This window comes from Glycine soja, chromosome 12 (genome assembly GCF_004193775.1).
Source record: "Glycine soja cultivar W05 chromosome 12, ASM419377v2, whole genome shotgun sequence".
In the NCBI taxonomy this organism is placed as follows: domain Eukaryota; kingdom Viridiplantae; phylum Streptophyta; class Magnoliopsida; order Fabales; family Fabaceae; genus Glycine; species Glycine soja.
In genome coordinates, this window is record NC_041013.1 from 39,203,336 (window position 1) to 39,230,056 (window position 26,721).

Genomic DNA, 26,721 nt, shown 5'->3' on the forward strand with positions numbered 1-26,721 from the left:
AGAGAAAAATACATGGGTAGAAAAGAAAAAGAAAAAAAAAAACGCCATAGTTAACATTGGTACAAGAGAGAGATACAAAGCGAACAACTACAGTGTCTAAATTACTATTGAGATAACCCACAACACAATTTAGAGCATGTAAAATCCTAACCTAAAAGCATAAAGGTCCATATGCCAAACGTCCAAAATTTCTTCACCAAATTATTCGCCCCGCAAACTTTCGAGGCAAGTCAATAATTTCGGTCACCAACTCTAATAGTGAAAAATATATAGTCATGAAACAAACAAACCAAGTAGTAGTTTTGTTTAGGATCTTGGTAGGGTGGTGTTTGAGAATTCTCCTTCCTGGCGTGGCAGCTATTCTTATAGATGATAGATATATAGTTGATTTTTTCTGTAGCAAACTGGGGCTAGCTTTGCGTGTTGGGCGCATTGCCCCGTCTTTCTACGTACCCAAAAAGATTAATTTTTCATGAAATTAAATAACAAGCCTACAACTAAGTCAACAAGTTAAAACAAACAATCATGCTTAAGCGGGGAGGTTTTAGGGAAACGGAGAGAAAACACAATGCATTAGCAGTTGTATAAAAATCAGAACAAAATTTATTTTAAAATTAGATTGCTACTTGAAAATACTAATAGTCAAACATTCAACAAATTATAGTCATACAAATTAACGCTAGTTGAAATAAAGGGTAGCAGGAGCAAAGCAATTAAAACACGACGGTTTATATTAGTTTGACAAAAAGACAGATCTTACTTATCTTTGCCAAAAAAAACTACGGTATTTATAACAATTGATGTAGTTTCTTTCGACTTTTCTTGGCTATATTTTTTTATTTTTTTGAAGATTCTACTTGCTCCAACTATTATATATGACGAGATATTTCTTCCAACTGGATCCGTTGAAGTTTCAAACTAGAATATAGCTTGCCTATAAAAAAAAAATAAAAAAGGAACTAGAATACAGTTTAAACCCACCAGTGTCGGTCTAGTGGTGATAAATAGCTTATCTAAGTTATGATAAATATTTGTAGAGACACCATAATTACCATGACTAACTAAAATAAACTACCTTGAGAATTTGGAAGGAGGGTTCAATATTTTATAGGCAAAGAAAATGCATTAAGGGAGAGGAAGCAGAACCATAGCACAAAGGAGTGCCAAGATCCAGCCAGCATTGAGTGTACTATTATAATTAAAGGCAAAACCCCTTAACGGAGGAAGACAAAAATATAAGGCATCAATTGCCACACCAAACCCTATAAGACACCGAACATATGGTGACAGCAGTATTTATGTCTGGTTGCAGTAATTTTATCATGAATGGATGAATGTGGAAATAGCAGAACAGAAAAGTTATAGATCTCTCGCTCCAATGACTGGCATAGACCAAACATAGGACACTATAAGTTTATCAGCAGAGCTGATATACACGTTTTAATTTCTTTAGCAACCCCCATGGAAGAAATATTCATTCGCATACACACTTAAGTACAAAAATGTGGACTAATAATAGATAACGGATCGCAAATTTAGTATGAAAAGGGACTTGAAGGTTTTGTATATGATTTACTGATTTTGTTTTAAAGGTACAAATATAGTATTATAGAATTAAGAAAGATACCAATACAAGCACAAGTGGTGGTGTTTTTTATTACATGCATAGTTTTATAAGACTCCAATGCTAAAATAGATAGACCAACTAAAAAAATGTGGTCATTGTGATCAAATAGATAATAGAACTCCCTAAATAATTTCCATCCATATGGCCTCAAACCACCTAATATGCATTAGACTTCAAGCTCAATAAGAAATAGGAGCATACAATAGAGACCCGGATCACTTGTATTGAGCATTTGTAACCTGACAGCTCCTAGACCACATTAATTACATAAGTTGTAGCATGGAGTTATAAAGTTAATTTAGTAATTAAAGGAAGAGGAGAAATAGAATACCGTGGGATTCCAATCCTTTTCATTATAAAAAATTAACAAATAATATTTGTGAATAAAAAAAATCAGTTACAGCCTTATCATTAGACTACAACATCATTTGCTTCATCAAGACCACTATCAGCGGGAAACACGCGGAAGGTTTTGTATATAGTAACTATATGTCTATAACCATTCAACCAAATGAAGGAGCAAATTTAAATAAGTTTCAAATGTGTTTAGTCCCTTAAATTTTGTCATAGTTTTTTTTTGTCAAGTTTAAAACTAAACTTTATCATCCCATTATGGGAAACAAACTTGTTTTCTTCCTTCAGGCTAACAAGTTGGGTTAACTACTGATGTATAGTTAATAGGTTGACATATGTGGCCTAATGGTGCTTGTGATTAAAGCCAAACGTTTCCGCAATCAGACGAACTAAAATCAAACTTTTATATATTGAACAGAACCAAAAGCATTATTATATACACTAATGCTTACGTAGAATAAACAACTTGCAGACCAACTAGTATTTCAACTTAATAATCTTAAATTCAAGTAAATCTTAAATTAAATATTCAAAAACAAGATTTTATTATCCATAATAATCTTATTTGAGTCAAAAAGAATTATATTTGTCATTAATAATTGATGTGATGATAATTTGTAGATTGGTCAATTATATGGAATCGTCAAATCAGGCAATTTAAGAATCTGAATGGCCGGTTTTCACCAAACAAAAATATCATGTATATTGTTTGAAATGAGTAGCATTTGTGATTCAATATGCCCAAGCCAATCAATATAATATTTCTGCATAATTCAATGAAATGAATAAATACGGATCGCAGACTTTTTAGTCTATATATTCTCAATTTAATTAACCAAACACGCGTGTAAGACAATAACTTTTTTTTTCTCCCCGTGTTTAATTAGAACAAAGAAAAGGAATAGTCTCTAACTGGATAAACACATGTAGCTTTCGCAATTAATGAGATGGTATCTACCGCAGCCGAATTTCATCGCATTCACATATGATTGGAGCTGTTCCTGCAAGCTTCGTTGGTATAATTTTCTATCTTATTGTTGGCTCCTTCACTAACCGCAATAATTAAATTTGACCTTTAAAAGTCAATCAAACTCATCCTCCATGTATGACTGTATTGCTTTAATTTCCTCTCTACTTCAGTGCCTTGCTCTTCAAATCCACTATATATAAGCATCCTTTTCAATTCACATAACAAAACCAAATTAACCCTTTGTTGCTATTGGCTATGTTATACCAAATACGTCATCCAACTGCAACCATTCCAACAAGTCTCAAACCCAATAAATCTAGCTATGTTTCTTCTGACTCTTGTCCTGTGATTCTTTTAAGTAATATAGAAGGTATTATTTCTGACGCACTACAACAAATCTCTTAAATAATAGAGGTTATTTTTTCGTTTAGTGGAGGATTTTACCCTCCACAAAATAAATTACGGAGGTTTTCAAAAACCTCCGTAGTTATATTCGCCACAAGCAATTAGCGGCGGTTTTTGAAAATCTCTGATATCGAGAATATTTTGCAGAGATTTTTTTGTAGAGGTTTTAAACCTACGCTAACTGTGGAGGTTTTTTAAAGGAGATTTTAAACCTATGCTAACTGTAGAGGTTTATTGGAAGAGATTTTTATACCTACACTAAATATGGAGGTTTTTTGTAGGAGATTTTAAACATATGCTAAATGCAGAGATTTATTAAAAGAGGTTTTAAAACTATACTATGGAGAGTTTTTTTTTTAAAATCATGCTAACAATAGATGTTTTATAATTGATTTCTAATTCTCCTTATTTTCTTGTATATAATGATTTTGTATACTCATTTTAGTTTCATAACCTACATGTATTACAATTTTTCATTTTCTTATGATATCCCAATTTGTTTTAATTATCTTATTGTAAGTGAATCTGGAACTTGTACTTCATTCATGTTAAGCGTAAAACTTTTATACCCCTAATTTATACTTGTGTTGTCAACATCAAATTTATAGACATCAATTGGGATCAGGATTGAAACAAGGAGGGAGAGAGATGAGTAATGAAAGAGCAAGGAGTCCTAGGGTGGAATTTGATCTGAGGTTGTCTCCCCCACGAACTGCAAACTCATCATTAGTCAACCCTTCATCGGAATCATTATGTTTGTATTCATCGGATCCTGACTCACGCGTGTCTTCTGAGGCTAATAAAGAGATTAGGTCCATGCTTCTCGTAGGTTGTCTTCGATGCCTCATGTACGTTTTGTTTTCAAAGGATGATCCCAACCCCAAATGCCCCAGGTGCAAGAGTACTGTTTTGCTTGATTTCCTCAATGACAACAAGCAAAACACCAACAAAACAACCTGAACCAGCTCATGGATGCAACTTTGGCGGAGTTCGACTATTTTAAATTTTAAGGGTGGTTTTTTGTAATCACCTTAATTAGAACACTTGGCTTTTTTAGTGGAATATCGAGATATCCCAATAATATACAAAAAAAATATTATTTACAGAGAAGATTTGTTGTTTCTTTTGTTATTATAAAATTACATACGTATCAGAGAATAGAATTATATAAATAAAAACCACTTCATAAACTTTATATTTGGATGGTTGCTACGAGATATTTAACCGATCAAAATCCAATGTGGCTTTTCAAAAACTCAAAAAAGCTAGGGTACACTAAAATCAGACATATGAAAAGCCTTAACACATGTCATGACCATCAATATAAGAAAATTAAAGTTTATAATATAATACTAATCAAAAAGATTTTTCAGATTTTAAACCTTGCTCCGATGCCTCCAGCACTATATATATATATATATATATATATATATATATATATATATATATATATATATATATATATATATATATATTTTCTTTTGATTGAACTTTTGAATTGAAAATCAATTTCCAATTCAAAGGTTGAACCAAGAGAAAAACTATGCAATACCAAGAGTTACGATTGCATGCATGTAATAAGAAGCCAAAATGTTTTCTTCTAAGACTACGTATACATGAACGAATCTGCAGAGTTTTAATTATGGTGTGCTAGGTGAGATGTAACATTTTGTGTAAGTGTGTCTTTGTTTTGGTATAAATTATAAGTAGTCCCTCGATGACACTACCAACTTGTTTTCAAATTGAGTATTGGAGATTTAGTGAATACTTCTTGTGAGTTTTTGTAATCTCCTTCTTGTATCCAAGTGTTCTATGCATTATTCGAGTTTTTTTGAAGTTGTTTCATCTCTTGTAAGTCTTCTACCTAGCCTTGTATTTGTGTAAGTTTATTATCCAACATCTTTAATTATCTAATAGTATTGTGTTAAATAAATATTGTAATATCGCTTTCTTTTAAACTAAAATAATTATTAGTTTTACCTTAAATTCCCCTTAAATTTACTACATACTGTTTTTAATTTAAGTTCTACCCAAAAAGAAAATCACCACTACTCCTAGCGTTCTTTAAGTTCTATTTAGCTAAAATTCTGTTTTAATTTTAAGTTATAATTTGTTTAATCAGATTTTAATTGAATTTTTACCTAGTAAATAATTAAATTTTAAATGAGTACTAGTTATAGTTATGTTAAAGTTATACTACTATATATTTTGCCTTTTTCTAGAAAAGAGTAAAAATGTATTTGTTTTTTTCGCAAACAGCAACAACTTCATATTAAATAATAGAGTACTAGAGGCAGAGCCAGAGGAGCACTACTACGTTAAATTTGTTCATTTACAGCGTTTATTTATTTTTCAAATAGACAGTACTTTTTATGCGCTATCTATGATGACGATGTATATTTATATGCAGTGCTTGCCAAAAAGTGTTGAATATGATAAATTGATATACAGCAAAATAAATACTATATATATGTCGAGCAAGACTGCACTTTCGATATGCAAATCAATCTAGTTATACAATGTTTTTTTTAAAACATAGTTTAAAGTTATTTTAATAGTTTCTAAATTTTTATATTTTATTTCTTTTATATTAAAATATTTATTTAATTTTCTTATTATTTTTTCATTCATATCATTTTATATTTTTTAACTACTTTAATAATTAATTTTATCGATCACTTATAATTTAATAAATTAATTTACAAACTTTCTACTAATGAATTTTATAATTTTGAATTAATCTTTCACCTTTTCAATTAATTTTTCAACCAATTTGACCAAAAATAACCAAAAGGAGCAAATACACTGAACTGCGTAACGATTACATATTCCAAACCAATATAGCATACAGAAAGCTGCAAAAACATTTTCAAGCAAGCCCGCCAGGAACCAAACATGTATTTTTTATTGCGTAGAAAAATATTTTTAACTTCATTCCCTTTACCGACAACGTATGCCAATTTATTGAGGAAATGTTTTTGGTTCTATAATAAATTTCACTTCATATCTTAATTTATTTTAATATATGATTGGTAATAAATTAAATAAATATCAGAATAACTGATATAATTAGGTCGTATAACACATTTACAATGAATATACCTCAATTAAAAAGTATTTTAAAGTTAACTTTATTAAATAAAGTAAAATTAATTAAAATTATTTATATTTGAGACAGTTACATAAGATTTTTTTTTCTTTTAAACATATATTGAGATGTGTTCAAATCATATGGGGGTACTTGCAAAAATATTTACAAGGGAGACGGGTAATTACTCACAATATTAGGATTAGATATGACTATTATAGCATCAAACCAATTCGGCTATTAGGATTGGATTTCGGTTGAATTCAGGCCCAATTAGCCCAATACGAACAAATCCAAACAAGAGATTTATAGGCCCATTTTTGACTGAGAACGGATTCAGGTTGTGCGGGTTCGGGTAAAATGGATTTCGTGCGCATCGGATAGGGTTAAAATGGGTTAGACCCAAAATTGGCCTAATAAACATTTTTGGCCATTTTTTCTAATACAAAATTTATTTTAAAAAATAATTTTAGTTTTTTTTAATATTTTTAACGTGTGAATTGTGGAGGCCCAAAGCACATTATTTTTAATCGTTTGGAGCCAAAGGTTATATTAAATTCATGTTTTAATTAATTACAAGTTTAAACTTAGATTAGTTGTTAAATCAGTGGTGTTAATTTAAACTTAGATTGGTTGTATTTCAGTCAGGCTTGGTCTCAAAAAAGGATTTAGAAATCTAAAATTGAACCCTCCCGCTCCCACTTATACAAACCCAAATTTTCAACCCGCAAACCGACCCAAATCCGTACGGAAACAACTTTTAAAATTCGATTTTGCTTTTAGGGTTTGGTGGCCAACCCTATTGACTAGACTCCCAAGAATGAGATGAGGAGGAAGAAGACTGGAAGATGGAAGCCGAAAAGTCAACAATGGCAACAGGCAGTCCAATCTTAATGAACTTCATACCGACGTCATTACTCATCATTAGACTAGTGCTATTTCTTTTCTACAAATTTTATTCTTGTTTTATTAAATAAAAAATAAATACTAAATGTATGTCTTATATTTTTATTACTTATCACAAGATTTAATATTATTCTTTTCACTTACTCAAGCAAAGAAAATTAATGATACAGTAGTGTTTTTTATAGCTTATTCTAATTTATAAAACCTGCTTAGATAGTGTTATGTTTTAAATGGTTTTTTGTCGGCACTTAATTTTCACAAACCAAAAATAATTAATAATGTTAAACTATTCAAATAAAAAATAATAATATTTTAATTTAATTTAATTATTTGATAACTCATAAGTAAAATTCATTCCTTTCTTCTTTGCATCACAAATCACTACACCATTTCACCTACTTTAGTGTTGATCTAAGTTCCTTAATTATCTATCTTAAAAATGTTAAATATCTCTGAAATAAAAGAAAATTTCTTTTTTTTTATCGAGATAATAAAAACATTGATTTTTTCCCCACAAAATCTAATCATCAACGGGTAATTGATTCAATTGGTAGATTTGCTTGATATTTTAAATAAAGTCTTACACTCGGAGTTAAATATGAAAACAACAAATTATAATTGAAAATTTTAGTTTTATCATAATCTAAATATTTTTTATTGAAAAAAACTCTTCTAGAATAGTTGGTGTTCTTTTCAAAATCTAGAAACTTGATATCATAGGGTGAACGTGATTGAGTAGGGTTTCGAATTTCACACGAGTAAACTTCAAGAGATACCTTTGAGAGGAGAGAAGACCTGTAAAACAAAAGATTCTAACATTCAAATAAGAATATAAATGAGAAAAAATAAGTAAAGTAAAGCTCGTATGAACGAGCGAGAGAGGGGGACATAGGCTTTTCGCTCGGGTGTTGAGTGTGTGATGGGATGCCGTGTAAAGGGATTCAATGAAACCTCTATTTATATTAGTTGGTATTTATATTAGTTGAGTGTGACTGCTGGTCCTTAATTGTACAAGTCCTTGTAACCTTTGCATTAATTGTACAGGTCGTTGTAACCTTTGCATATAATTAATTACCTATTAATAGATAAAATATTTAAATACATTTCAATATTAATAGGTTATAAATAATTTGTTTGTTGGGGAGTCCTGATGATTGAAAACCGAACATCCGCACTCTTAAATCAGAATTGACATAAAGGGTGTATTTATGAGTGTCCCATTGGATGTTAGGTGTATTTTATGGACCTTGAATATAATAAATTATGTCTTGAAAGAAAATAAAATACTTTGTCTAATCTCTTTACATGCTTACTGGTTGATATTTTTTGTGTGGAAAATAACAGCAATTAGATTTAAATTTAAGACTCCATACGAACTACTTAAACCTTCTCAGTAGACCCAAATCCAATGGATTTTACTCTCTTCTGCATATTGAAGACGTATTTGATATTTTGCAGATATTGTACACCAATATTAATGGAGTGGTTTTTTTTATTTTTTTTGAGAAAGATGTTGAATAGGAGAGCCATGCAGCAGCTCAAGTAGTCCACGCCTTCATGGCCGGCCATCATCACAAAACCATATGCTGTCATTTAATAAAAATGGAGTAACCAATTAATGTCTTTATATTTCTTTTACAGCAGCAGTTATGTACAATTAATTCATATGTTTGTAGAAACTTTTGGCATTTCTGATGCCTTCTGATAAATACGAAGTTTATTCCCGATTAAAAAAAAAACCATATCATGAACCAATCTGTGTCTCAGCTGCTAAGAAGAAAACTGAAAACCCTAACCCAACTACCACCGGCCCACTAAGCTCACATGACCACTGCCAACACAACACAGCACAGCAAGGACCACAACGTATGAAATGGATAGCCATGAGCCATCTTTGTCTTAGTTGCAAAAACAGTCGCTTCAAACCATTGCCAACACTTCATCTGCTGCTGTTTCTTCTTTGTTGCTTTCCATGATGTATTAATTTTGGCATTTGCATGGGTCTAACTTCTCAACTGTGGTGAACAATTTTCTTGGAACAAAACTTAGAATGCAGTTTCTTTATATGTGCTTTTAAAAAATAATTGTTCTTATTTTATTTTTATGTTTTAAACATAAAATAATTTACAAAATTGAGAAACAAAAGAGCCGTTAATCTTTACCTTCCCAATACCAAATTTCACTTTATCCAAAAGGTCTATTTAAATCCAAAAGTCATGACATGTTGATGTTTGCATTAATACTTATTCCGTGCATATATTTAAGTGATACTTTTCATTTTTCTTTATGTATTTTTTCTTATTACATTTACTTCATATTTAAATTTTTCTCCCTTCAATATCTTAGTTTCTCTTTGTTTGTTTTTTTGTTAGCCAAAGAAAATATCTGTGGCTGTAGAGCAAATATGATTTTTGAACATCAGAATGTTATTTGATATTTAATTAGTGAGAGAGAAATAAAAAATATATATAAATATGATAAGTAATACAATATTATAGAAAGATAAGTAGAAAAATAAATTATAAGAGCGAGTGAATTAATGAAGTATTTAGAAAACTAAGATCTAAAAATCTATGCTTCGAAAACTCTTAGAAAAACACAAACCTAACACACACATTATTATTAGGCACAATCAATAAGATTCTATAACTAATAAAATAAAATAAATAAATAAGTCAGATTATGAAGTAAAATTAAATTTGATATTCTTTCAGTTTTTTTTTTGTTTTTTTTCTTGATTTTTTGCTAAATTAAAGATATAGATTATGACCAGAACTTCTTAAATAAAAAAATAAATCCTACAATTTTTTTATAATAAATTTTTACCAAAATATTTTATAAAGTATATTGTTAATATTGATTTTTTATGATAAAAAAATCTAATCGCGTACACAAACAATATAATAAAAGAATACATAATTTAACTTATAGAAATAAACACATAATTTAAATAATGAAATTATAATGCCATTAAATTAAAATAAAAAATTCTTTAAAATTATTTTATTAATATATAATATTTATGTTATTTATATATTTTATTTTATTAATTATAAATTATTTATTAATTATACTTAAGAATGATATATTAGATTTGTGTCTCCTTAAAAATTTCTCATTCTCTAATATAATTTTAGTATCATGAATCATTCGCGACAACTACTGAATAAGAAGGACAACTGACATATAGACAGAATAAATGGACGATAGACAATTGTCTAGAGTTAATAAAAAGAGAGAGAGAGGTCAGAGAACAACATATCAGCTGCATGCATGTGTTTGACTACATTGATCCCATGTTATAAGATTAGTTATAAAAAAATTTATTGAAAAGTTTCATTAGTGTATCATTACTTGTTTTCTAATGCATTTTCAATGTGATCGAATTTTAATAAAAAAAATTCTATTTTAAATTTTTTAATCTGTTAGCAAAGTTTTTGTTTTTTTCTCGATCAATATTAATTATTAGTTTTTATTATAATGTTTGTAGAGTATTTAAATCTGTAATTTCTCCTTTTTTTTCTTCAACTCTTAAATTTCCTGTATCCATTAAGTTAATTTTATAATTAGTATTTTAGTATGTGCCTTACACAAATATAAATTATATTATAATTAAAATTTATAATAAATTAATTTTTTAACACAATAAATTATATTTTAAACTACATAAATAATTTATGTTGTGATATATTGTTATTGATAATTTCTTTGAAAAAAATATTAAATTCAATCTTGAACTAAAAAAATAAAAATGATATATTGAAATAGATAAGAAGTTAAGTTAAACAACTATTTAGTTGATATTAAAATATGTAATTTGGCCTTGGTCAATGTCAACATTACACTTCGACTTTATTAGACCTTGGTCAAATATAAGTATTACAATTAGATTTTATTGGGTCATAATCAATTATTGGTGTTAAATATAGATCTTATTAGACCTTGGGTAATAATTAGTATTATACATAAGTCTTATTTGACATTGATCAATCATCAATGTTGTACTTGGTCTTTCATTAATCATTAGTGTTTTAATTGGACCTTATGAGGTCTTAATAAATTATTAGTGTTATACTTGAGTCTCATTGAATCTTTGTCAATGTCATTGTTGCACTTCGGGCATTATTAGATCTTAATCAATCATCAGTGTTATATCTGAGACTTATTAACCTTTGGTCAATCATCAGGATTACACATAAGTCTTATTGAACCTTGGTTAATCATTAATGTTACATTTGGACCTTATTGAACCGTGATCAAACTTCAGTGTTTCACTTGAGCTTTAATCAATCATCAATTTACACATGGGCCTTTTATAAAATACATTAGTGTTACACTTTAACCTTATTGGGTCTTAATAATCATCAATGTTACACTTAGGCCTTATATATCGAGCTAATCTTTGATCAATCATCAGTATTACACCTAAGTCTTACTGGGCATTAATTAATCATCAAGGTTTCACTTAGATTTTATTAGATCTTGGTCAATCATTAATATTACACCCCAACCTTATTATTAGCCATCGATCAATAATCAATGTTACAATTGGATCTTATTTGGTCAATCATTAATATTACACTTAGACTTTATTGGGCTTTAATCAATCATTAGTATTACATATTGACCTTACTAGATCTTAGTCAATTATTAGCGTTTCATTTGTACCTTAATGGGTCTTGGTGAATTGTCACTGTTACACTTAACCTTCATCAATTATCAGTATTACATTTTTACCAAATTGATCCTAGCTCAATCATAGTTAGTGTTACAACTAGGCTTTATTAAGCCATTAGTTTTATAATTGAGTTTTATTGAGCTTAATCAAACACCAAAGTAACACTTTTATAGTATTTTTGACATTATATTCTTATTCTTATTGATAATTTGTATTATAAGTGAAACATTTTTTATATTTTTAGGTTTATGTTGTACCAAAAAATATTATAGATCTATTATTATTTATAATTTTAATTATATAAAATAATTATTATATTATATTGATATTTTCAATATTATAGGATAAAAGACAATTTTAGCCCTATAAAATTTTTAAGGTTCAATTTTATAATCTCAGAAATATTTTATCCTATATTTTTTGTCCTTATTTGAAAATGCACCACCTTTAGGTCCTCAAAGTGGTTTAAATATATTTTCTTAACCACTGTTAACATGCCAACATGTAAAGTGTCTCTATTAAAAAAAAAAACTATGTTGTAAGACATATTTATGTTAGGTCTTCTCTTAAAAAAATATAAAAATGTTTTTTTTTTAAATCACATCCTAAATTATTTTGTGAATATTATGTTATTATTATTACTTATAATTTTAATTATATATGAAATATTTACAACATATTGATAGATAATATTATTAAAAATGGAAATATAAATATCAAAATAGAGACAGAAATACTTTGGTTGCTAAAACCCCAGAGCTTTCTAGCCACAAAAATCATTATTTTCTGTCTCTAAGGAAAAATGTGTTGTCTCCAAGACGGAGATATTATCACTTTTAGAGACTGAATTATAGTCAATACCTGAGTCAAATCAATACTCGGTGACAAATCAGTCTCTATTTTCTAGAAATTTTTTTATTTTAAACCACGTTGAGACCGAATTAGAGACCAAAAATGTTGTCCCCAGTCAAGTTGATTGAAAAATTAGTCATTGTTGTGCACGAATGACAAATATTGTTATCAGCGGTTAAATTAGTCATTTTTTAGTGATATTTCCTGCTGTCTTGATTATAAGAAGAATAAAACATATGTCACATTTATTAAGAAAATTATTTAATTAAATTATGTCACTTTTAATTAAAAAATAAACATTTTTCTTAAATTATTATTCATTAGAACTTAATATCAAATAAAAAAATCTTTGATTTTATTAAACGAATGACATTTTAGAGAGAATCTCATTAAATAAGGTATAGATAATTAAGATTTACTTATATTTGAGACAAAAAATAAAATAAGATGTATCTTAGTTCTTTTATCAATATATTTGGCTTTTATGTTAACATATGTGATCATTTTTAATTTATAAAAACTAATAACATTTTTTTCTTTTGGTTCTAAAGTTAAGTTTTAATTGTTTTATCCTTAGATTGATGTTGTTGTGATTTCATACATGACGATTTTCTAGAATGGTTGGAAACAATAATTTTAAGCAACTTGAAATTAATGTTGGATTGTTATTATAAGCAATTGTAATCAATTTGACCACTTAGAGCATATTTGTAAAAGAATATTTTTCGTACTTCAGTTTTCATGAAAAAAGTTGTTTATAAAATAAGTTTAGTAAAAGTTTTTTTTTCTTCTAAAAATAAATTGATTTTATGAATATGAAAATCTACAGCTTATGATTATTTTCCGACAACTTTTTTTTTTGGTGTCTTTAAACTCTTTTTACTTAAAATGATTAATATGTATCATATTTGATTTTCTATTTGTTAAATATTATAAAGATTTTATGATTAAATATGATTTTAATTTAAATTTAAAATATTTTAATTTTCACATGAAATAATCTTTCTGACGTTATATATATATATATATATATATATATATATATATATATATATATATATATATATGGGCAACTTGCTTGGTATGCATGCAACCTGCAAGTCACGCCATAATAGGTCAGTAACACACGTGGAGGTGGGGCCGTGTTTAAGGCTCCTGTCCTTTCCTTTCTTGTTCATGGTTAATTGATTTGTTATCTGAATGCGTAGAGTAATATTATTCAGGATTGGATTAGTAAACAATATCTTTGACCTATAAAAAATAAATTTTTTTCAAAATGTAAATGACTAATTATGTTAATCTAAAATATAAAAATTTGTGTGATTAAAATAATAATATTGACATATATTTAAAAATTAGAATGATAATAAATAATTAAGTTAGAAATTTATTTAATATCTTAAGTATTTATTTAACGTTTTTTAATTTTAGATACTATTGTGGGAGTGCTTGTCGCTTTAAAGATTAAATTAAGCATATACTGTGTATTATTCATAAGATATAACTTTCTTTTGTTTAAAGATATAACTTTCATTTTTTCTTTCATTTATAGAAAAGACAACAATTCTTGTACGGATAAGCTAACTAAGTATGAAGTCTCTTCTTCTGTTCCTTTTCTCTTTGTAGAACTCTGCTCCTAATTTTGCCAGGACTAAGTACCTTAGGGATAGGATCTCTCTTCCTAGCTACAGATTTTTCTAGCTGTTTTTTTTGTTCATCCTTTTGTAATTTCCCCTTTTTTTTTTAATGAAGTTTGTGTCTTGGTGCTACAGCTGTATGTTGTGAGGCTGACCACCAGCATTTTATATATATAAAAATAGATGTTCATAATTAATTTGAAACAGGCTATATATAATATAGCCAACTTTAGTTATATTTGGATTAAAGTTGGAAAATATTGCGGGAGTGCTTGTCACTTCTAAAATTTAAATTAAGTATTTACTCATTTATTTATTATTTGTCTAGATCTTCTTAACTGAAAAAACAATCAATATTTTGAAACAAACTATATATAACCAACTTTATCTATGTTTGCATTAAAATTGAAAAAATACTTTTACAAATTTTAGTGTATAATAACAAATTTCAATAACTAATTTAAAAATCGTACTTAAAATAATTTTTAATTTTATGTTTTCGTTTTTAATGACTTTTTATATAATAATTAAACTCAAGATATTACTTAAAAAATTTGAATCAATTTTACTCATATCAATCATATCAATTATATGTGGGTAATTATACTTAATTAATATCTTTTAAGTGAAAGACATAAACTTATCAAATGAAAATAATGTGAGAAAATGCATTCATGCAAAGAAATTTTTAACATTCATTAATTGAATAATTAAAAATGTTATATGGATATATTTGATATATAAAACCTTTGAAGGAGGAGCTTATAAGCTCATTTGACTAATTATAAGTTATTTTGACCAAAATAAGTTTGGTTAGTACACGAGCTTATTTTAGTAGCTCATCTTTTATAAGTTACTTCCATAACTTATTTTGATAAGTTACTTGAACTAACATTGAAAATAAACTAGCTTAAAAATTACTAGCTTTTTTGTTCTCAATGTTATCTTTATTAATTTATTTGAAATTATATTTTATTATTTTATTCAATTTAGGCTAGAAATTACTTGAGGAGTTCAATGCCTATGCATAGAAAATATAAAATAAGTTTACAGTCATTCAATTATAAATCACCGTTTGAATTACTTTAAGATAATTAATTTAAAAATTAACAAACTTACCACTGGTGAGTTGTGATCAGATAACTGTGTAAAATATTTTACATTGTCGCTGTATAATCCTTTTTCTTTTATTTGAATCATATCAACTTTATAATTTTGTATAATCCTTTTTCTCTTATTTAAATCATATCAACTTTATAATTATTTGTTGACTTTTTTAATTATATGATCTAATTTAAACAAAATTTCAAATATATATGATTAATTCTAAATAGAAGATCTAATTTGTATCCTATTTCGTAGTTATGATAGTGGAAGACGTATACATCCAAATTATTCTTGTATAAATAGAAAAATAAATGTTTAAGAAAATTATAAAGAGAAAACACTTTTTATTTTTTTGTTTTAAAATAACATCATTAATAAAGTATTTAAATGTCAAAAAATATGTTGAACAATAATATAGTTCTAATAAAATTTATTTCATTTAATTTTACTTTTTTATTAAAAAATGAGTTTAAATAATGTGAGTAAAATCATCAAATCTTTATCATCTTCTTTTAATACAAAATTTAAAAATCATTATCCTACTTTTTAATAATATAAATTATTAGAAATAAATTCAAATATAAAAAATATTAAATATATTATTTTATGTCATTTAATATTTATCATTTAGTTTTATGAAACACTTTCAATTAAATCAAATAACATATATGTTTTCAGTTAGCTTATAATTAACTTATACCTTGTAAGATTTTTCCAAGTAACTTATCAACTTCCTATTAACTTATCAACTAATTTTATCAAATATACCCTACCCTATATTTGTACAAACTCTCCTAGTAACTTTATATATATGATAAGTATATATTGAATGCTTGTACATTTCCAATACTTTAAATCTAATTATTATTATTTTTCATTTGATATATTTTCTTAATAAAATTACTAAGAATATTTTGTAAGAGCATATAATATTAAATATTATTCTCATTAATTTTTAGATAATTAATTTGTCTAACTTTAATTAATGGACTATGACGTGAAAATTTTCAGATACCGAGTTATAACTGCCTCGTAATTAAGCTGGGGTTATTGGGAAATATTGGATCGGTATACATTTAGGAAGAAAATGCTGCATGGTACGAAACCTTCATAATATAGTACGAACCTACACGAATATCCGTGGCTACAAAATTTCCACCGTTCCTCAATCAGTACCAGTGGAATCGTATTACACTACCATCTCCCTAAAACTTTATTTACTGCACTCTCAACACTCAACAGGAAATGAATATATGATCCTTAAGATTTTAAATAAGCATAGATAAACATTAAACAAGCATCCTAGAATCAAGGAGATTTATTTTTTCCCTTCCTATATATATTATAATTAACTTAAATCCCCGTGGAAAAGCTCAATTAATTATCTGGGTTGAAGTTTTCATCTTTGAAAAGTTCAAGAAACACTGTGGTCTTGCACTTAGGGCACTTTGGATCCACCTCGGATAACATGACGTACATGAAGCATCGAGGACAACCAACGAGATCCATGGCTTTTGTTTCTGGAGAAGCATTTGCACGTTGCACATTCTCTTCATCCTCAATTGGTATCTTTGATGAAGATGACACCGAAGAAGATAGACACGATGACCAAGAAAACTCTTCTGGCAACTCACCTGATGATGATTCAACAACCTCCGGCGGCGATGTTGGCATGTTCGGTTGCCTCAATTCTGAGCTTGGACCCTTTCTTTTGCACATTTTTTTGTTAGACCTTTTCCAACCAAAGTAACTCTTCCTCTAAGTCAGTCATTGGAAACAATTAGTATTTTCAAGAAATAATAACTTTTTTAAATATATATATATATATATATATATATATTTTGACCAGCATTTTCTAAACAAGTTAAATCAGTTACGTACGCATAATTATATAAATAGAGCAAGAGGGAGTAGCAATTAGCAGGTGATTTTGTTTTTAATCTACCCGTCAAAGCAAGTCATAAAGTGAAATAGTGCGTGTGAAAACCAGAATGATCGAGATATCGTGGGTGTGTTTGATTTAGAGGATGAAAATAAAATAAATTTTTTAAAATTAAAATAAAGTGTAAAATTTGTAAGTCTTACATGAAAAAAAAATTTCTCTTATTTTTCTCCTCTCACCTTAAACCAAGCACAGGAACATGCAACATAATTAGTAGCTAGTGACTAGTATTTGATATTCTAAAGGGTTGGGGTCACTTGTACTTGTACCTCTATCTAATCCATGTTTTTCTTGGCTGATAAAAAAATGTTGCGTTAAGTTGAACTAAAACAATTTTTCAGAAGGAGGAATTAAGCTAATGGAGAAATGTAAAAGTCTCTTGTGGCAATATAATAAAGGGAATTAAGGGATCCGAGAGCTAAATCCGACCCTGTTATGCTATAGCTAGCAACATGTAAACAAGTATGGTGTCAAATAAAAATTTCATGTACGGGGTTATCCAAGAACCAAGAAGGGTGGTTAGTGTGTGTGTGCGCTTGTTTATTGTGAACCTTTTCAGTTTGACAGCACTGCACAACGTAATAAAAATTCGCAGATCAAAAAGTTGTAGCATGCAGCAAATATATGAGAATACCTTAATTAATTAAAATAGAACCAAGCGGGAAGAGCCAGAATTATTGGAGGGGATGGATCAGTGGTTGAAAAGGATCACACACTCACGAGTCACAACTGTCTCACCAGCCAGAGAAACATCAGCAATAGCATATTCGTACTAAGCTAATTGAGGGTCGACACTGGTTATATGTAGAGATTTTGAGGAGTGGAATGCAGTAAAGGAGAATTTATTGCCCCTGTAAATATCAAATTTAATTTGGGCAGAAAGTTGGCTTGTCTGGTGAAGTTCTTCCTACGTAATAAAAGCGCATTTTTTAATTGTTTCTTAAGATTAGTATTATTATTACATTAACCAACAATTTAATATATGTTCAATGTTGTATAGGATAGTGTTTGATATAAAATGTTAATAGTACACGCGGGTTTGGATCGATCATTTGACATTATTATCGATCACGTGAAATCTTAGCTTATATATAATTAAAAGTAAGAGAAAGAAAATTTAAATAATAAAAGAAAGACATGCCACTTGAAAGGTGAAAATTTTCACATGAGAACATTCAAATGAATGTTTCACGTGAGAGGATCCATTTTCTCTCATCCATATATCCCATTTTAGGTGAATCATGGTAGAGGGAAGAGAAAGATAAAGAAAAAATAATAAATAATAAATATGACATGTAATGTCATGGAAAAAATAGAGAAATAGATAAAGAAAAAGAGGATGAAAGCGAATTATAAGATAATGAGTTATATGCATATGATTGCTCTATTTGATAAGACTCAAGTGTCTTCATCACTTTTTTTTCTCACTTAATCCATCTGGATTGAAAGTTATTGTGATAAATTTGAATTTTAAAAATTTATTGTAATGATCTATATTAAAAATGAGTTTGTAATATATTTTGAATAGTTATCATCTAGTTCAATATTCTATATTTTGAAAATTTTAGGTTAAATTAATTTATAGGTCCCTATTTCATAATTTTTAATTAGGTTTTTGAATTATATTTTTTTTTCAAGTGAGCCGTTGAACTTTTATTTCTTTTTTAATTTGGTTCATGTCCTTAATTGTCATTAACTTTGTTAACGGTAGAGACCTAATAACAGAAATAGAAGTTCAGAAACCAATTGAAAAAATTGTTTAAAAACCTAATTAAATATTTTCAAATATATAGTTCAAGGACTTACTTCAATCATTCTAAAATTCTCTTTAGAATTTCACAATATTTTTCTCAAATCTTTATAGGTTACTTTTGAATTTGGTATTTTTACCTCAGTAGGTCTGCACTGAGTATTCTCATCTATCCTGGTTAATATTCTCAGTCTTCTCTTACAGGTTTAGTTTGGACAAACCTAACGCATTTCCTCCGAATACATCTTTTAATTAAGTGATATTTTTTTATGACTTTTAACTTACTTTTAAATTATTCAGTAGGTCTATAAATCATTTGAAAATTTTAATTAAGTCCCTGAACAATTATTATAATTGGATGCCTGGACTTCTATTTTTTTAATTAAGAAGTCTTCGTCGTTAATGAAGTTAACGATAATTAATGGTAGGACCTAATTAAAAATTTTCATTTAGTTCTATGACCTGTAGATTAATTTATCCTTAAAGTTATACTTATTTAATAACTATGTATTAAGGATAAGATTTCTGGATTTAATGAAGATTTAATTATGTTTTCAGTGCTTAAAATTTAGAATGAATTTGATTTTTACCCTCCAAATCTTAAAAACATCATTTGATTAGTCCCATAATTTTTTTTTAAAACTTATTAGTCCCTCAAATTTACTATATCTTAGAGAAATATATAAACATATATAACAGAAAGAAGTGATAACGTGATAATGTTATACTCCCTCCCGTCTTCAAATCATAAAAAGAGATATAAAAAAAACCGTGTTAATTAAAGGTGTTTTTCCTGATGATGTATCCATGTATTTATAAAGATATGAATGCATAAGGAGAAGTAGACACATCTTACTACCGTTCCTAGCTTGCTACGAACAAGATAGAGGAACCACGTTTCACTACCATCTCCTGTAAACTTCATCTCAACAAGATATGAACCTAAAGATTTTAAAAATTAAAATAGACCTAGTAAATAAACATCTTAGAACCATGAGAATTTTATTTTATTCCTATAAATTAAGTGAATAATCTATTTATAAAGAGTAACATAGAGAGGGAGATAGCAGTTGGCAAGTCATTGTCATCAAAGGCTCAAAGCAAGGGATGATAAAGTGAAATACTGCGTACGATACGAGTGCAAAATAGAATGAAAGAGATATCATTTGCTTAAAAAAAGAAGCAGCTGCAGGCAGAAGCGAATTACTGGGGGATCAGTACATAAGTGTGTCATCAGCCAGAGAAATTGCATGCATCAGCATATTGTACCAATTTCGTGTGTTGAGCAAACCATTGAGGTTTTCAGGAGTGGGAATGCAGTGAAGAAAAAGCAGAATTTATTGCCCTTATAAATGTCAAATTTACTTTGGGCAGAATGTGGGTTGTGTGGTGAGGACTGCGCAGAAATTCTCGAACCCTCAATTTAATTGTTCAAGATTGGATAGGATAGACATGGGGATATAAGGGGCAGTGTCTATCACCCCTTCGGTCTTATTAACACCATTCAATCTAAAGTTAATTTGGAATTATTTGAGTTTAAAAATTAGATTTGGTATATTACGGATTTATATATATTGGTAGTAACATATGTTATATATATATATATATATATTATATCACTACAACAAAAATTTATTTTAACTGTAATTATGTAATAGCAAAAACTAATGATAAGTAAAACCTCATGTAAAAATCTAAAAGTGGTCTTAGGCTCGATTTTTTAAGTAAGATCTCATGTTAAATTAGTAAATACTCTACGTCAATGTCATAATGACAAAAAAAGATAATATATATAATGATCTAATTAATATTAAATTAAGTATTTATAAATGACCCATTTAATTTGTTAAGATTAATAAGTTGTAAGAGTCACTTGATGACCTTCCTTGGTTCAAAAAAGATTGATTGAGTTTAATTGCTATTTAGTTTTGATAATATTTCTCTAATCTTATTTATCTTAATTCATACAACAACTGGATTAATAATTTGATATTCTCATAACAATGGACCTACTAGGAAAGCTGGGCTTTGGATATGCCTGTTTCATGGCAGTTGCTTTGGACACTCTTGTCTCTTGCATTATTAATAGAATACTTAAATCAACTCAGTTAACAGATATATTATGTTATAAATAAATAGTATCGTTACATATAATACTAAAATTTTTAATTTATATTTAATGTACACGTAAATTTACATAATAAATTTTGTGATGATTATTTTTTATCTAATAATTAATTTGTTTACATATATAAATTATAAATAAAAATCATAGGTTTAATAAGTATTTACATATGTAAAAAAATATCAAATTTATTTAATTATCAATTGCTATAAAAAATATCTAAATACATCATTTAATTAAATATCATATTTCTTTAATTTTTAATCATTATAATAAACATCTAAATACATCATTCAATTAAATATAAAATTTGTTTAATTATCAAATTTTATAAATAAATTAAATAAATAAAAAATTTCTAAAAAAAAAATTTTTTTAAAAATTTTACTATCACGATAATATATAAATTGGGTTGTTAAGGCCCTACTTTTGTGGGGTTTCAAAAATTTTATAAACAATTTTTAAAAAACTAATAATTAAGAGTTGATACTAAATTAATGATATTTTTTTGTAAAAATTATTACTTTATTTTCAAACAATATATATTTTAAAATTTTAGGTGTCTTTCAACTGTAATTTATAGCATTAATAGTTGATTATTAGATTTAATGGATATTGTTTTTTTTATAAAAAAAACTAAATTTTAATAGTTGATTTTGCATTATAAAATACAAGATTACTAAATTTAAATAAATTTGAAAAATATATTTTATATATTGAAAAACTCATTATATAATTTTTGTGTCTATTATATATAGCGACATTATTTGTTTATAACATAATGTATCTATTAGTTCAGTTAACTTGAGTGTTTTATTAATAATATAGTGTGTTGTTGGGTGTCCCAGTAAAAATGTTGGATGCCCAAAACAATTGTCAACTTTCATTCAGCAATTAGCATTCGGTTTTTCTTTAAAAAAAAAAATACAGGTTTGGCATTGTTCAATTCCAACGAAAGCCACACTAGCTAGCTGCTCGAGGAATCCAGGTTTCTCCAAATTGTCCGGTTTGCCACATACAAGAAGAGGTGACATTGGTTCAATGCAGCAAAATGCCCATTCCAAGGCTTATTATCTTTCTTGAGGAAGGTATATAATGTGGCTTAGTTACTTTGCAATTGCATGTGGAGATAGCTAATTAACTTCATATATATGGCTCTTTATCAAGGGGTGCCGCTTTGTTGGTTTGAGGGATATAACAAAGTGATACGAGTGATGCGTTAGCATAACTGTTTGGAACTTAATTGCACTGTTGGTTCATGAACCTATCTCACCCTCATCACAACTATAGCAATGAGTTGTAGGTGATAAAGAATCACTTGGCGAATACGGGATATATGGAGAAGCAAACATGCACAGACCATCAAGCTCACACGAACCACGAAATGAATTTTTATATATATTTATACTTAGTTTCGGTACATGAAAAAATATTATATTTATATAAATTCCAAAAATAATATATGATCTATGTAAAAGTAAGATAAACATATAATTTTTATATATACAAATTCCAAAAGTAATATATGATTCAATTTCATCTCTAATTTAATTTGGATAGAATTAATATAATAAAGTTAAAATAAAATAGCACGTGACTCTGATGTCAAACACTCAAGTTTCTTAATAACGTGATAAATCATTGGACTCTAAATGTTATTGTCATTTATGTCATCCATTAACGTTATTAGTTTACTATATTAACTAAAACCAAAATCATTAAATTTTACAGCAACTAACATAAATAAAGTTAAAAGACCAAAATTAAAGTGATCATATTTTTCATGATCAAAATTATATTTAAGTTTTTTGAAAATGCAAAAGTCAAGTTAATTATCGTGATAATATTTAAACTGAGATGAGTGATCTACAAGCTGCAATGCAAATATAACTGAGGAATACGAAGAACACTTATGTTAAGGCCAATGACCAATCAACAGCACAGCATAAAATGAAAAATATACGGATGATAGACAAGTGTATCGGATAGAAAAAGTAAAGTATTGGGTTAAAATTTATTTTTCATTTATACCAACCAGTAAGAACAAATCCAACGTTAATTTAACCAAAATATATAACAATCTTTTTATCATGAACCCTTACTATACTATTTATGAATAAGTAGTAGCTGGAGCAATCATTGTGGCCGTTTGTTTAAATTTTAAAAAAATAATTATGAAAAAAAACACTTTTAAAAAGGAATGTTTTTTAAGAAGCAGATATATGCTCATAAATAGCATAAAACTATTTTATTGAAGAAAATAAACACATCAAAAATAAAATAATTTTTTTATTTTATTTTATATTAAATGTTTTTTTAACAAACAATTATTTAAACAAACAGATTCATTATCTCATCTCACCAACATTTCATTTAGTCCTTTGTTCAAATAGAATTAAGATAAGTCATAATTACGGAAAGATAAATGACAGAATTATATTTTTTAACATACTCTTTTAAATATATTTTATTAGGAATCACAAAATTTAATAAGTGTTATATCTTATTTAATGATTTTTTTCCCTTTAACCAATAAAAGATAATATGTATAGAAGAATATGTTTAAAGAATGTGTTATTAACATTGAGAAAAAGAAGAAAATACATGTGTCTATTTAGATATTTGGTTATCCTAAAATATATTGAATTTAAATTTAGTCCTTTAAAGAAAAAAATATTTGATTTTGATCCTTAAAATTTTTGAAGTACTAAACTTTAGTCACATTTTTAACATTGTTTGCTTCTACAGGTGGCCACGTGATCTTTCTAGTCAGCGATTTTGAAATGGTTTGGCATGCCATGTAACTAGTTATAGAGATCAAATGCAAAGAAAAAAAATTGAAACAACTAAAATTAGTTAAACTTAGTATATTTTGGAAAAACTAAAAACATATTTAAGTGTTAGTTAACTATGTACGTAAATATGATTGATCTATCACTACTACAAATTTAATTTTTTATGACACATATTTTACGACGGTTCTCTGGGAACCGTTTTAGAAAGTAAGATGATGACATTTTTGTAATTATTGTAATGAAAAATACATTTTACGACGTACATTCTAAGTATCTAATAAAATTTAAGACGGGTTTTATACTAAAACCCGCTGTAATTCTAAAAAAAAAGCTCTAATTATATATAACCTTCAGTGTGCAGTGTTGTGCGCAGCCCATTCAAGCAATGCCTTCACCTCTCTCTTCTCCTTCCGCCACCTCTCTCTTCTCCAAAACCTGCAGTGTCTCACCTCTGAACCCTAACGCCTTTTGGTTTCACAATTGTAGTTTCCTCTGTTTCTTTACAACTGCATCCTCTTCCTCTTTCAAAGATTTAACCTTATTTGCTCGCAAATATGTGTGGTTACTGATTCGTCGATGGTATCTGTCGAAAAAATTCACATGGAAAGGGAACGAACACGGAAACACCCTCATCTGGCGTGGGACGTAGCTCCTCCCTCAGCGTTTGAGGTAAGCTTCCTTCAATTCCCTAATTCATAATAAATTAGGGTTTCTTCTTTTCATAGCTTTTTCATAGTTTATTGTGGGCGCAACGGGCTCTGCCGGTGCTCAGTGACGAAGGTTTGAAAGAAAGCACATTTCGCCTTCGAAAAGGGATGACAATCGAGAGGACCATTATGTCTTCAATCTCAGCGAAAATCTCACTCCTAGATGTAAATTTTTTTGCAATTGCGTTTTTTTTTTTTGCAATTTCGATGGATTTGGTAAATCTAACCATTTAAATTTGAGTATCATTTTTGGTGCATGTTGTCTTATGGCAGATTTTAATCTATTATGTTTTGTCATCACTCATGCAAGTGTTGTTGGTTGTCTTTTTTCCGCATTTTTTTTCTTTTGCTTGTTTAAGCAGCGGTTTTGATATTTTCTTATTTTTTTAACAGGTAAAATCCTCGGCAAGATAGGTGAAGGTTAGCAGTCAAGTGTCCTCTGAATACAAGATTTTAATTTTTTGTCACTATGCTTGTGTCATTCAGCATATTGCTAGTGCTGTAGGCACATTTGGTCGGGTTTTGGAATGTTGGGACCGTCAAACCAAAGAATACGTGGCTATCAAGGTAGTTAGAAGCATACGGAAATATCGGGATGCAACAATGCTCGAGATTGATGTGCTTCAACAACTAGCCAAGAATGATAGAGGAAGCTCGTGGTATGAAGGTTATGGAGCAAAATGAATATTAAAATTTGTTTGAATGGCGCCCTAAATTTTGTGATAAATGTCAAAAGATTGGACATCCTTGTGACCCAGCAGTGAAGCATAAAGTTTGGAAACCAAAACCCAGGAAAATTGAAATAGAGCAGGCCATTCCTGAGTAGGAAATTGTTAGGATTAAGATTCCCTCAAGGGAAATTATTCCTAACACTATTGATGTTGAGGAAGGTGGAGTGTGGACTTTGGTTAACAAGAATTCTAGAGTAAGAGGCAAAAGTATTGAAGTTGGGGAATCTTCTGCAACAATTAAGTTTGCTAATGGTTTTTATGCTTTGGGGGATTTGAGTGTCCCACAAGATCCTGTTGATAGAGGACCATGTTAGTGTCATGGAATATTCGGGGGCTTAATAAAGCTGGCAAATTAAGGGAGATTAGCTCCCATCTCCTTAACCTCCAACCAAGTATTGTTGTTTTGATTGAGACTAGAGTGAAGGAAGCTAATGCACATAAAATTCGTGGTAAGCTGGGTTTGAAGGGAAAATACTTAGATAACTATAGTCATCATGGGAATGGAAGATTATGGATTTTTTGGGATGATTCTAAACTTGAGTTAAGATATGTTAGGAGCAGTTGCCAGCTTATTCATTGTAGTGTTCATGATGTGGCTGGTAAATTCAAGTTCTGGTTAACTACAATTTATGCACATAACCAACTTGACAACAGGAAAAAGTTATGGCTTGAGCTGGATGACATTTATAAGAATCAGCAGGGTCCCTGGTGTGCTGTTGGAGATTATAATAATGTGCTTAATAGTATGGATAAAATTGGAGGGCAGCTAGTTACTGAAGCTGAATTTAAAGATTTGCGTGCAATGATGGAGAATATAGGTTTATGTGAAATGGATAGCTCGAGTGAATTTTTTACGTGGTCTAATAAACAAGCTTTTGCTCCTATTTACTCAAGGATTGACAGGATTCTTGCAAATGTGGAGTGGCTTCAGGATCACGTGGGTGCTTCACTTGATATCATTCCTGCTCATATTTCTGACCATGCCTTACTGCATCTTCACTTTCCTGATAGCGTTAAGAAGCACAAGCTGTTCAGATTCCACAATGG

At 28.4% G+C, this 26,721-nt stretch overlaps 2 protein-coding genes across 4 annotated transcripts; one reads left to right on the forward strand and one right to left on the reverse strand.

Moving 5' to 3' along the window:
- Positions 1 to 3,160: 3,160 nt before the first annotated feature.
- LOC114379455 lies at positions 3,161 to 4,466 on the forward strand. Its single transcript, XM_028338118.1, has 2 exons — positions 3,161 to 3,321; positions 3,982 to 4,466. The coding sequence occupies exons 1-2, from the start codon at positions 3,207 to 3,209 to the stop codon at positions 4,314 to 4,316; spliced, it is 450 nt and encodes a 149-aa protein (XP_028193919.1). The 5' UTR covers positions 3,161 to 3,206; the 3' UTR covers positions 4,317 to 4,466.
- Positions 4,467 to 16,859: 12,393 nt separating this feature from the next.
- Positions 16,860 to 20,728, reverse strand: LOC114379469. Of its 3 annotated transcripts, none has more exons than XR_003659501.1 (2): positions 18,201 to 20,728; positions 16,860 to 17,356 (listed from the first exon to the last, which is right to left on the reverse strand). XR_003659501.1 is itself a non-coding variant. In XM_028338136.1 (2 exons), exons 1-2 carry the CDS (start codon positions 20,239 to 20,241, stop codon positions 17,002 to 17,004), a joined length of 447 nt encoding a protein of 148 aa, XP_028193937.1. In that variant the 5' UTR covers positions 20,242 to 20,727; the 3' UTR covers positions 16,860 to 17,001. The 3 variants fall into 3 exon arrangements, 1 of the variants encoding a protein (XP_028193937.1); XR_003659500.1 differs by having other exon boundaries at positions 16,860 to 17,382; XM_028338136.1 differs by having other exon boundaries at positions 16,860 to 17,382; positions 20,176 to 20,727.
- Positions 20,729 to 26,721: the final 5,993 nt, after the last annotated feature.

What these genes read in the sequence shown, in the direction of transcription:
- LOC114379455 (XM_028338118.1), top strand. Translation starts at nt 3,207, where the DNA reads ATGTTATACCAAATACGTCATCCAACTGCAACCATTCCAACAAGTCTC. An exon ending in TCTTTTAAGTAATATAGAAG is followed by an intron (nt 3,322 to 3,981) that starts GTATTATTTCTG and finishes AATTGGGATCAG; the next exon opens with GATTGAAACAAGGAGGGAGA.
- LOC114379469 (XM_028338136.1), bottom strand. Translation starts at nt 20,241, where the DNA reads ATGAAGTTTACAGGAGATGGTAGTGAAACGTGGTTCCTCTATCTTGTT. An exon ending in TTCGTAGCAAGCTAGGAACG is followed by an intron (nt 17,383 to 20,175) that starts GTAGTAAGATGT and finishes TGACTGACTTAG; the next exon opens with AGGAAGAGTTACTTTGGTTG.